Source organism: Mytilus californianus, unplaced genomic scaffold, assembly GCF_021869535.1.
Source record: "Mytilus californianus isolate M0D057914Y unplaced genomic scaffold, xbMytCali1.0.p SCAF_1, whole genome shotgun sequence".
Taxonomy (NCBI): Eukaryota; Metazoa; Mollusca; class Bivalvia; order Mytilida; family Mytilidae; genus Mytilus; species Mytilus californianus.
Window position 1 is genome coordinate 137101646 of NW_026262581.1, and position 13018 is coordinate 137114663.

Sequence of the window (13018 nt, forward strand, 5' to 3'; positions counted from 1 at the left end):
TCTGGTTGATAAGTCATAGATAAGATAACAAAAATGCTGTATATAACAATATGATTATAGACAAGTAGTTCACGTCATATCATGTATTATCAATTCATATTGTATGCATATCATGATGATTAAAATATATATAGATTAACTTTGTCAACAAGTTTAAGATTTTATTTTTTTTTTCATTTCAGTTAGAACCTCATTTAATGTATATTTCCATGAATATATCAACAGATTATGTTACCTGGAAACAGTTGGCAAAGGTAGTTTACGTTAAGTCAGCCATGATAAGTTAATAAAGATCTTCACAGAGGATATAGGTTCATATTCCATGTCAGTGTTATATATTTCCTGAAAGCGATATGGGAGACTGACAAGGAGTATGAATATAACAATTATATTTTACTGGAGAGTCCTGATCTCAACAATAACTACAATTCTAATCTTCATTATTTTTTCACAGGGGATATGATAAATAGATTTCATGTTTAGATATATGCCATAATACAACAGAAAAATGCAGTTCCATTTTTCATACCAAATTTTAAAACTTTTCACATTTATTTTAGGTACTGACCAGGGTATGATGAATTATTAATTCAAGATTGAAAAAAAAAATGAGTGGGAAAGATTAGTTATGAATCAATTTACATCACACAATAACCCAATGAAATGCTTAGAAATATAATGAAATAACATTACAGGAGTGTCCGATAATTCCGCCCGTCCGGTAAACCCTCCCACTCCCATTTATTTACGTAATTGTCACTTCTGTGAATATTTTGTCTGCTATTTTATTCATAGGAACTGTACTTATCATCACTGCATGTCAAATTTTAAAGAAAAATCATTTATTATGAAATTATCTTGTGATATATATAATACAGTTCCTAAAGCTAACGATAATCATATTATTGCTTACAAAACTCATTTCTGACTTGAAATTTATTATTTTTTGGATTATCTGGAATCCCTATATTTTTGGTTTATTAATAGATCACCTTTTCCTGTATAAATTTGTGACAAACTGGCCCTCCATACATATTTACTGTGCATGCACAGATTTACTGGACAAACACATTTCCGATAAAAACACGGATGACCCACTTGTTTTGTTGGTTTTAAAATTTATTTCAGATATTTTTTGGGAAATGAGGTAAACTACTCAGAATTGATTTGTCAGTGAATCGATTGATATTAAATTTGATACAATTTGTATACAATTAAGAAGAAATACATACAATCAAAGCCTTATGTGGGCGGATTTACCAGACTGCATCGTACTTTTAATGCTGTTTATCATCAGTGTCTATAGTGTCTTCACAATGAACTTTAAATCTCACACATTATTGCAAGATCTAAGTATAAATTTAAAATGGTTGAAAATACTCCATGATTCATTTCAATAATGAAGTATAACTAAAATAGCGTAAGTTTAAGAATTCGGTTTGAAGCATATTTAAATATCATTAATTTATACCATAATATTACTTTATATTTTGTAGTGCTATCATCTATGGGACCTAGATGTCAGAGGTTTTCATAAGGTAAGACAGATGGTACTATTGGAGAATATATACATTACATATTATATCAAGCTATTGGTATAGTATTCCAATTTTTCTGCCATGGGAAATTATTTTCCACTTTATTTTGATACAGAGAGACAGTTGTGCTTTCCTGGTAACATTCAGTGGTCTCAATCAGTTAACACATTTTAATCTTTTCATAATGCCTTCAGACATTGAAAAAAATGGGAAATTACTCTTTATATTAATTTTTAAGTGATTGATAATGCATAATAATTGCATTTGATAAAGTGAATATTTAAAAAGTAAACAACTTAAATAATAATGTTGATGTCATTTAAAAGATTTATTTTACATTATAAGAAATTTCTGATTAACAAATGATTTTAATTGATTCTATTGTAAGTGTTATCTTTCTTTATACAGAGTATGTGGAGGTTATTCATTAATGGTACACCTGTAATTATGGTTGGAGTTCCAGCTTCTCCTTATAGGTAATTAATAAGTCAAGAACTATTCAGAAAAATGTGTGGGTGTCATTTCTATTTTTGATTTAAAAGAAAATTAAAGTTAATCTTTGATTTACTTGAAGTTCAACCTCTTACTACACTTCCATATTTTTGTTCTCTCTAAATCTGATAATATCCATAACATTTAAATATCTTATATATTTTATATATTCAGTATTAAGTCTACATGGCTTTTTCCTGCTAATAAAATCAAAATGAAGGAGTATATACATCAATGAGACAGCAGCCCAACAACACAAAAATCTTTTAAGTTTACAAGGCTAATGTGGTCATTCTGTAAGATTTGAGAACATTCAAAAAGCTTTTAAATTGTATTTTACCTTGTTTGTAACCATCCGAACAGTTTCAAGGGTGTGTTACTGAAAAGATACTTGAATTTTTTTTAATTTTCTTTTTCTCCTTTATTTTGAATAATAACTTTCAATCAGTAACTATCATATTATTACTTAACCCTTAAAATATTATTCAGGAAAATATATGCGAGGCTCAGATCGACGTCCGGTCTCTAATCGACGTCCGTTCCTCAAATCGATGTAATAAAATAACATTCCAAATCGACGGCCAATTTTCTGTCCCTCTTATTGACGTCTTTTTTGTTGTTCTCAAATCGACGTCCAATTTCTGACTTGTCTAATCGACTTCCTTTTATGGACTTACCAGAATGACGTCATAACTTTATTTAATAATAATAATAATGTTTTATTTAAAGAGGGTTACACAGTTAGCTTTTAAAAGTAATCTTCCCTGAGGCCCCCTGTCAACTTTCAACGTTTCCATGCAGAAAAGTGTTATTCAGATAATAGAATATAGCTAGCTATTGAATGTATAAACTGTATATGGTTTTGCTAATATATATTTTTTTTAAACTAGGAATAATTGCATTGTAAACAATGTTAACCTGATAAAAATTACTCAAAAATACTAAAAAAAAGGTCAATTTCTGCTATCACAAAAAATGACGTTGTTGATGGCTTCAACAATGGTAAAGACACAGTACCTAATGAAGGATATGTTTGGAGAGAAAAAGGAATAAGCAAAGATCCAAACGCCGAGACATTTTTTGGGCCGACATGTCGGTGGTTGTCTTATTGTCATTTTCTGATGTTTGTCCTTTTATTTTCAAAAAAGATATAAGAAAACAATTTGTTTCTTTATGCAGCTTTACATAAAGACAAAACGGTACAGATGATATAAATAAAGATCAATCTTATAACAATAATGCTGCATCGGATAGAAATCGACCTCATGCAAATCAATATCAATACATCTGTCACCAAATCAGGTTGACCAAATCTCAATGGAAAGTCTTTAACTGTTTGAAAATTGAGTTGTTATAAGAACACTACAAAACGGACCAAAATTCATCTTTTGTTTCGTATTTGAATGTTCCAAAATCAAAGTCTTATACAGGTACATGTAATTTATTTTTTATTGATATTGGACATTGATTAGAGAAGACTACAATTGATTGGACGTTGTTTTGGCAATACATAATGTCACATTGGACATCGATTAGAGGGTAAAAAAATTGGACACTGATTTGAGAATGCAGGTCAGATTTGGAAGTTGATCTGAGTCTAACATATATATCATTAATTATCCTTTGAAGTGGTATAAAAACTTGTTCAATACAACAAATAAAAGGGATAAAAAGATGACAGTTGTACACAAAAAAAATTACAAAAAGGATAAAAAGAAGACAGTTACAAAACATTACACAAAGGATAAAAAGTTGACAGTTGTACACAAAACATGAAAAGATGACAGTTGTACACAAAATATTACACAAAGGATAAAAAGATGACAGTTGTCCACAAAACATTACACAAAGGATGAAAAGATGACAGTTGTACACAAAACATTACACAAAAGATAAAAAGATGACAGTTGTCCACAAAACATTACACAAAACATGAAAAGATGACAGTTGTACACAAAACATTACACAAAAGATAAAAAGATGACAGTTGTACACAAAACATTACACAAAAGATGAAAAGATGACAGTTTAAAAAAGAATAATTATATTAAAGCAGTTTATGACCAATATTTGCTAACATTTATGTCAGAGGTTCATTGGTGGATAGTTGTCTCATTAGCAATCATACCACATCTCCATGTTTTATATTAGTAATTTTTATTTTATATTTCAGAGTTTATAAGCCAGAAAATATAAAACCAATATACATTCCAGAACCAACAAAGAAGACTTGATGAAAAAAATCTGTGATGCAGTATTGTTAGGCAACAAGAAAAGACGTTGTGATAAGAAATAGTCAGATCTGAATTTATATTTCTTATTTACCAGTATTTCAGGAATATAGAACACCGAAGGGAGTTAACTCTTTAAAAATCGGCTGAATGTTTTAAACGCATACTATTAGGAAAGAGAAATCAAGCGTCTCAATGATCAAAATAAGTGTTTCAGGTTGCTATATATCCAATGAAATTATTCCTATAAATTGCGCAAATTTTTATATTTTGGTCAACAGGTCAAAGTTAATATTTTGTCAAAATTTTATGAAAATTAAACGAGCTAAATCTATTTTTGTCAAAGTGTTGGGTACCCCCTTAAGGGATTGTTTTATAAATCTTGACAAACATCTTATAACTTGTATGATTTATGATTGCATGATACAGTCTTATCTTTTTAATGAGTACTTTTAACGATCACTTTGGGATTTTAACCTTTTTTCCCTTAAAAAAGTAATCATGTTACAAAATGACAGAAACTTTTCAAATTGACTTATTTGTAGGTCTTTCACTGTTTGAAAGAATTTAATAGAGTTCAAATGGTTGAAAAATCCTTTACTTCGGTTGAAATTATCCCTTAACTTAAAAATACATAAAATTAAATCTAATTGAAGTTAATTTACCATATAACATTAATTATACATAACACAAAAGGTTTGGAATACCTCTATCATTAGTTTTTAGTCCCAATGGTTAAAATGGTGTATAAAAGCTATTGTACAATGCTTAAACTTTTTATACCCCGACTCAGAGCTGACATATACAATATTACCCTTTTCATTCCTTCAATTATTGCATTTTCTATATATTGTTACATAATGATGAGTTTAAGATGCACTTTGTCTTTCATTCTGATTGATATATTTTAACAGATTAATGGTTCAAGAAAAGGTATCTTGTTCAGACCATTTTGGTTATGTTTGTAGATCTATACTTTGTTTTGTAGTCTTATAATGATGAGTTACAGATGAACCTTAAATTCCATTTTGTGTTCTTTTTCTATGTTGAATTAAGGTGTTTTGACCTTGAAAAATTCCTGAACATTATACTTGATAGGCTTCTTTTATTAACATGTTTTGCCTGTGAAAAAGTTTGTGTTTTCATCCTGATTATTCATTATGATGTAAATGGTTTTATTTACCCCTGCTCAAAATTAGGGGGTAAATGGTTTTAGAATACCCCTGCTCCAAAGAAGGGGATAAATGTTTTATTATATAAATGTTTTTTTATACCCTTGCTCTGAAATGGTTTACCTCTGTGAGTCCGTTGAACACATTTTTCTCACATTTTTCTCAGCAACTACAATTCATAGCGTCTTGATATATTGCACCAAGCTTTGCTTGTTTAAAACTCAACAAAATTGTTTTAAGGAATAAATAGTAAGCAAATGTCCACATTAACTGTTGTTTTCCTGGAGTTATTCCCCTTATATCTCATGCTGATGATGTGACATTAGTATGATACCAACATTAAGTTAGTAGTAATTAACAGAGATGACAATAGCAGCACTTACTATGTAAGAATATTCTACACAAGTTTTGACAAAAGTTTTGAGTTTCATCATTAAATAATTTTGTTTGAACATTTATATAACAGTGGATGCATTTTTAATAGCTACTGTGTCTATCTTGTTCATATTGAACCAATATATGTTTCATCTATTGCACTATCATGGAATTTATTTTAATATGTGGCATTAGAATTGAGATAGGTAAACTAAACTGGTGACAGTAAAATCTACCTTTTACAAAGGCCAAGCTTAAAATACAATACAGTTATCTTCTAAATCTGTCTTATAAAAGTAGAAGGTACAATAAGGCCACTTTTTTGGCCCTTGAATTAGAATTTTTAAAAGTGTTATAAATCTACAATATTAAATCCTTCAGATGTTCATTATACACTAGTCTGTCAACATCAGTATATTTTTTGATTTAGTATTACATGTTGGCATTAGGGCTTAAAACTTCTTCCATTTATTGCAAAACAGCAAATACTGCCAAATAGCCTCATTTTGAGACAGTTTTAGCCCAAAAGACATTTTGCTACAAAATGTTATCTTTTTTGAGTAATGCTTTGCTCATATTTATTTTAACCAAAAACTATGCATGAAATTTTTGTCTTTTATTTGACCATTTTAGGTCAAATATGTAAATTTCCTCATTTTAATGTCTTGACAGTGACAACAGAAGTTATATGTTGCCTAAAATAGCCATTCGAATACACAAAGCCTGAAATGGCCAGTTAAGAGACTCCTTTAAATATGTATAATCTGAAATTGTCCTTAAAAAGACATATAGCATAAAAAAGACTTTGAAGTACATGAAACAGTCTTTCTAGTACATAATAGTCTAAAGTAAACCTTCAAATACGTGTAGTCTGGAATTGTCCTTCTTATACATGTACTTGAAATTATATTACTTATATTAATCCTTTTAAAAGCATAATAAATAAAATTGTCAATTCTTGAATCAGATATTTTCATTGTTGAAGGTGCTGAAATTGTTATTAAATTTTCTTAAAAATAATGATTTGTTGTCTGATGAATTTATAATACGGGTTGAGCATACACGTGAATATACATGTTAAGTCTGCCATTAGAACAGTTCTATCATCTAGTCAAAATTTTCTGATATGACATATTGCCATTTTTTATTATTGCCTAATCATAAGGTGAAATGGGTTGGCATTTTCAATGTGTAAATTAAATATGTGAAAGTTTGATACTTCCATTTCTTGTATGAAATCACATTTGATTATCATTAAAACAACTTTTCCTTCTACACCAATTCTTTCTGCTATATACATTTGTATGTGTCATTATATTAATCAATTATTAATGTTATGTACAAAGTTATCAACCAATTGTTTCATGTCATTAGATTATTTAAGTTAAGTCTGACATAATGAGATGCATCCTGTTTAAATGATATATTGCATTGATTCCTCTCCAATATTTGATACTTCTAGATTCTCAGCAGATCAAGATTACCATATTCTTTCTATTGCAGACAAATACTTTTGTTTTATACTGTTTGTGTAGAATACATTTAGATATACTATACATGCCAAGAATTGATAACCAAAAATAATCCATTTTTGTGGTTGTGATAGTATTGACAACTTTTACAGATTTTTATTTGTTTGTATTTTATAGCTATATACCATTAATTAGTAATAATAAATTTTATAACATAGTTTCAAATTTTTTTAACAAACTTTTAAGAATAAGTTGTTACTGCTAGGGTATATGAATATGGATATCTTGTTTTACCCTCTCTGCTTTGGTATTTGCCAAAATGTATATGTCTTTTGTACCATAAACAGAGATGTTTGATTCTCAGTGTGCTTTTCTGCATCTTGAACTGACAAGCTAATCTCATTGTGCCTACTTATAAAGGCATCTATGCCTAAAACCAAATCCTTTGATGGAATCATAACAAATATTTGAATCAAGTATATTGCTTTTGATAAACAATAAGTTTGACATCTTTTTAGACATCTCCCCATGACAATACTTGAAATCAAGTTAATTGGAGATGAATAATGAATAACATTTTGATAATTTATGCTTATCGTAAATATTTACTTGAATCATGTATTAAAAAATCAGAGTTAATTTTTCTTGAATTTGTACATTTTTTGTTCAGTTGAAATAATTGGAACTATTTTATAAAAGTGTTATTACAAAAATATTGAGGAACATTATGCAATTACTTAACACTATATATCATAGATAGGTTTTATTAGTTGTTAATACTTATATATATTTAGTTATTTTCATCATGTGTCATATTTTGTGGAGATATTTTGACATGTCATTTTTACAACTGGTTTTGAAAAATAATATATGGTGATGTACAGATTTCTATGTTGAGCAGATTTTATTTTTTATCATCATGGTTAAGGTACAATTATCCAAAGTCACAGTAAAGACATTTGCTTTGGTTTTAATATGATCTTTTTTTTTTTTTGAAAAGTGCAATATTTTGATAATTTGAATTCAGAATTTTCACAGATACTAATTAACTTAAAAGCAAAAGCAAATATATGAGTTCAATTAAGTAGTATATAGCTTCCAGAATTAGGAAGGCAATGTTTTTTATTATTTCTTGCTTCATAATGCTGTTTTGAGATCTTTTTTTGTTAATTTTTACGTTAGATTAAAGTGTTTATATTCTGATTAACTTTAGAACAACCAGCTTTAAACCAGATCTCAGTTTATGTTTGATTTTACATAATGAGCTTTTCACTTGTAAACTCTCTTTTTTTGAAGGTTTGAAATCTGTCAGTTTTCACATTTCTTTTTCAATTTGTAACTGAAGAGTTATCTCCCATGAAGTGAATATGTTAACTGAATAAAAATTTCAAAGTTTCGTACTGTTGTTTACTTATTTAGTAAAACTGGATCAAGGAATTGTTTCTTTAAAGCTGTATTATAACTTAAATCTTGTATTTAATTAATTGCTGTTGGCTGTAAAAACTTCCAAAATACCAATAGAAACACTGGCTTCAGTGTGTAGAATACTTGAATGTTAAGATTGCATCAAAATTAATTGATTGAAACTGAATGTTGTTTGGTTCACATAACATGACCAACAGGTAGGTCTAAACACTGCTCAGGACATACAAAGTGCACTCAGGACTCTTTATAGTCATCGTATATATGCACACACGAAGAATGTATATATTCGTTGCACGCTGTTTATTTTAGTGGTAAATTTTGGTAGATTTTGAAAACGAACTTAAATAGATATTTATAATTTCTATAAAATAATGAGGGCACGTGTCACTGATTACATAACTACTCAGCCGTGAATAATCCAATCAACAAAATTTATTGGATTATCCTTATTGCTTATGAATATCATGTTATTAGAACAGTGTTTTAATAAAATTTAATTATGTGATATTTTAAAGTTGTTTCGGAATTGATTTATGTAATTACGTTTACTTTATGTGCAGTGAATTTTACAATAATGGAGAAAAAAATCAAAAGTCCCATTAAATGTATTTTAATACAGTTTATGTGTAATGAGGACAGCTAAATTAATTTTGTTATTGTACATTCTGCAGTTCTTAAGTAAAAGAAATAACAATTGATATTGTTTTATAGTTTGTCTATTACAAGTTCGTTTTTGTTTTTCTTACTGAATTTTTTTCCCCTCTCCAACATCAACAAAATAAAGAATATCATTTTTTCTTTAATATAATCATACAAAGGCAGACAAGTGTTTTTTGTGTTGCTATGTCTAATAACATAGGCTAACGCTAAAAGCTTAAAAAAAAATTATTTCAAAATTTCACTCGTTAGAGAAATGACTTACTGGATAAGAATGAGTTTTAATGGCGATTTTTCTTTTTTTAAATAGAATTTGCGTATAATAGCTGTATATGAATAATATTAAACTATATGAGGAGTTTAAAGATGATTAAGTAAAAAATGAAAACGTTAAACGACAAGTGTCTTGGAAATATGTGGATACACTTTCAATAGTCAAAACGTGTTATTTATTTAAATGGATCTTAATAACAAGAAATTATAACAAAACACACAAATATTTATATACATATATTTCGGTAATTTTTTATAATGTATTAGGCGCTCTATTGATGCATTATCCGTTTTTTTTAACTATCAATGCTGAACCACACCTATGAAGTCTTATATGATAGGACTTTCCTCGTAGTTGAAACAGAGTTTTTATCCCAAAGGACACCACATTTTGCAATGAATTAGATCTATATTTTTTTAACGTTTTCAAATGAAATTAATTGAATGGAAAATTTCCTGACTACAGACAGGACAAGACATATATGTAGATTTCTGAAATTTTTCAACTGGCTTCAATTATTACAAACAAAACAAAAAGACTTAGTTTATTTAACATTTTTGCTAAAACAATAAATCTTTATTATTTTTATTTTTCCAATGAAACCTTTTTTGTTTGTTTGCCAAGATTACTTGTATGTGTTTATTACCATCACTAGTCACTCCTAAGTAATAAAGATCAAAGGACCTAATCAACATGATAGTTAGTATTCAATAGAATCATCAGTCATGCATGACATATCCCAGGAAAACGGCACGTGCTGATAAAACTTCAATAACTTCTTAAATATTGGACTGATTTTATTTAGACAAAAACTATAAGATCCAAAATTAAATTATCTATCGAATGCATACCCTCAACGCTCACTCAAACATCTATTACATGTCCTGAGTGCACTCAGGAGGTCCTGAGCGGTTTTTAGACGTACCGCATGACCAACATGGTCTTGTATATTCATAACAAGAACAAATACAAATACAAAGAAGACATATATATATCTTTATTCTCAATAAACCATATACATAGGTATAGAGAAGACAGTTGTGACTTTCAAACTGGTGTGAACAACTTTCAAACTCTTACGTATGACTTTCAAACTCTTACGTATGACTTTCAAACTGATGTGCATGGGTTGGAGTTATGTTTGGATTTCAAGTGACTTAAACTGAGTCAAAGGTCAAGTACAAGTTTTGAGTTAGAAAAGATTTGTAGGTGCAATCCAGAATAGATTGAAACAGTATTTTGGACGGTTTAGAACCTGACATAGAAACAAGTTAACTTTTGAAGACTATGTAAAAAGAAGTTTACTTTTGAAAAAAGAAAAATATAATCGTTTGCATTCAAACTGAAAAACAAAATAGACTTGGTGTATATGGTGCTTTCCAGTTTGAAAGTCATGGAAAATAAGAATTGAGTGTCAGCACATATAAACTACTGTTGTAATATAGTATATTCTGTGGCCCAAGCTTGTGGTACTGACTATCATGCAAATGAAACACTTTTCCTGAATTTTTTTTTAACCCCATGCCAAAATAAAGAATAGCTATTATCAATGAACATACATACAATACAGACAATATGATAACTGGGAATAGCCATATATCAAATATCAATCTATTTATTGCTGTTCGTCTGCTTTGCCATGTCTTAATATTGTACTATTTAGGCTCTATTTAACACTAACCAAATTTGTAAGTTTGGTAATAACATGCAAGTGCATGTACTATTTAATGGTTATAACATAAGAAGTTATATTTTAATGATATGCATATAAATGTTTATCTTACATTGATTTAAATTTTTAATTTGCAATATCAATCCTGACCTTCATTGTTGGCATACCAATATTACTATATGATCATTAATTATCCTTCTTTACAATATTGAATATCTTTATTTTGATTGTAATAAAATTATATCATTCATTCATAGAAATTAAAAGCAATAAATTATATATTGTCAATTGTTATGAATTGACTATAACCTCTATATCACATTTAGATTAAATATGTGGTTTGATGTTTTCCTGGTTGAACTAAAGGAACAAAACAATATGTATAAAATCCTGATGTAGATAAAAGGAACAAAGAAATAGTATAGTCATGGTTTAGTAGTATAGTCAGGGTTTAGTAGTATAGTCCGTGTTTTATTAACGATAGTATAACACACCATGTCATCAGTATTATATTACTGAAGTACCACTGGATGACACGTAATGGAAGTAACATTATATGGTCATTGGATGATTTCTTATATCATATAACATCCTGCATCACAGAAGTCACCAATTACAAATCTAAAAATAAATACAGATACATTAATCAGTCACTGGTCAATTTATTCATAAAGCTTATTCATACCAAAACCAAAACTAAATTGACCATTGAATTATATATAAATATTTATGTCAAATGCACTAAATGAAAGAAAATTTTGAAATGAACAAATTGCTTTGATGGAATATAATTACTCATATTTTTCAATAGAATATAAAATCCATCATATTACCAAGCAACCAGAACAATTGTCTGATTACTTATTTGGAGTTGCCAACCAAAACAGACCCCAAATTTTGGGAAAAAGGAGGTTATATCTCACCCTCTACCACCTGTAGGAGGGTATGGAGCAGAGTTTTATCTCAGTCTCTGCCACCTGTAGAAGGGTATGGGGCAGTGTTTTATGTCACTCTCTGCAACCTGTAGGAGGGTATGCACAGTGTTTTATCTCACCCTCTGCCACCTGTAGGAGGTTATGGGCAGTGTTTTATGTCACTCTCTGCAACCTGTAGGAGGGTATGGGCAGTGTTTTATCTCACTCTCTGTCACCTGTAGAAGGGTATGGGGCAGTGTTTTATTCCACCTGCTGCCACTTGTAGGAGGGTATGGGCAGTGTTTTATCTCACTCTCTTGTCACCTGCAGGAGGGGATGGGACAGTTTTTCAAACTGATTTTTTTATCACCTTTATGTTACTGATGTTTGGTTCACTACTGTTTACTATGTCTAGTCTATAATGTAAAACTAATCAGATATTTGGTAAAACAATATCCTCTGGGTATATCATATCATTATCACAATTTCCCTTTGTTGTTTTTTCTATTGATTGTAGTTTTATGACTATTTTTCTGTTTCTATGTTGATAACCTAGATGATAATGTTGTAATTATGTAATTATTTTAAAAGTCTGGTAATGTTTAAAAAGTATCTATGAATAAAAATCATTATTGTGAAATTTCATCTGATCTTCCAAGGATAGTTTTGTATGACTAAAATATGTAGTATTTCTAAACATTGGTTAATTTTATTATAAGTTGTAATTTGTTGCTTTTAAAATTGTTTTGTAATTATGAGTTGTTTTCGAAAAGCTATAATTTTTTAAACTGTAAAT

At 28.9% G+C, this 13018-nt stretch overlaps 2 protein-coding genes across 3 annotated transcripts in view; both read left to right on the top strand.

The window, feature by feature from the left end:
• LOC127736255 (protein O-linked-mannose beta-1,2-N-acetylglucosaminyltransferase 1-like) overlaps window positions 1-8676 on the top strand; it is a 31838-nt gene extending 23162 nt beyond the window's left edge. The window contains exons 18-21 of the mRNA XM_052246850.1: window positions 187-254; window positions 1497-1538; window positions 1947-2014; window positions 4204-8676. Coding sequence (XP_052102810.1) covers window positions 187-254; window positions 1497-1538; window positions 1947-2014; window positions 4204-4264 — 239 coding nt within the window. The 3' untranslated portion in view covers window positions 4265-8676. The remainder of the gene's footprint in view (window positions 1-186; window positions 255-1496; window positions 1539-1946; window positions 2015-4203) is intronic.
• The window catches only part of LOC127736224 (trimeric intracellular cation channel type 1B.1-like), a 200978-nt gene that overhangs the window by 44966 nt on the left and 142994 nt on the right, over window positions 1-13018 (top strand). The window lies entirely within an intron of this gene.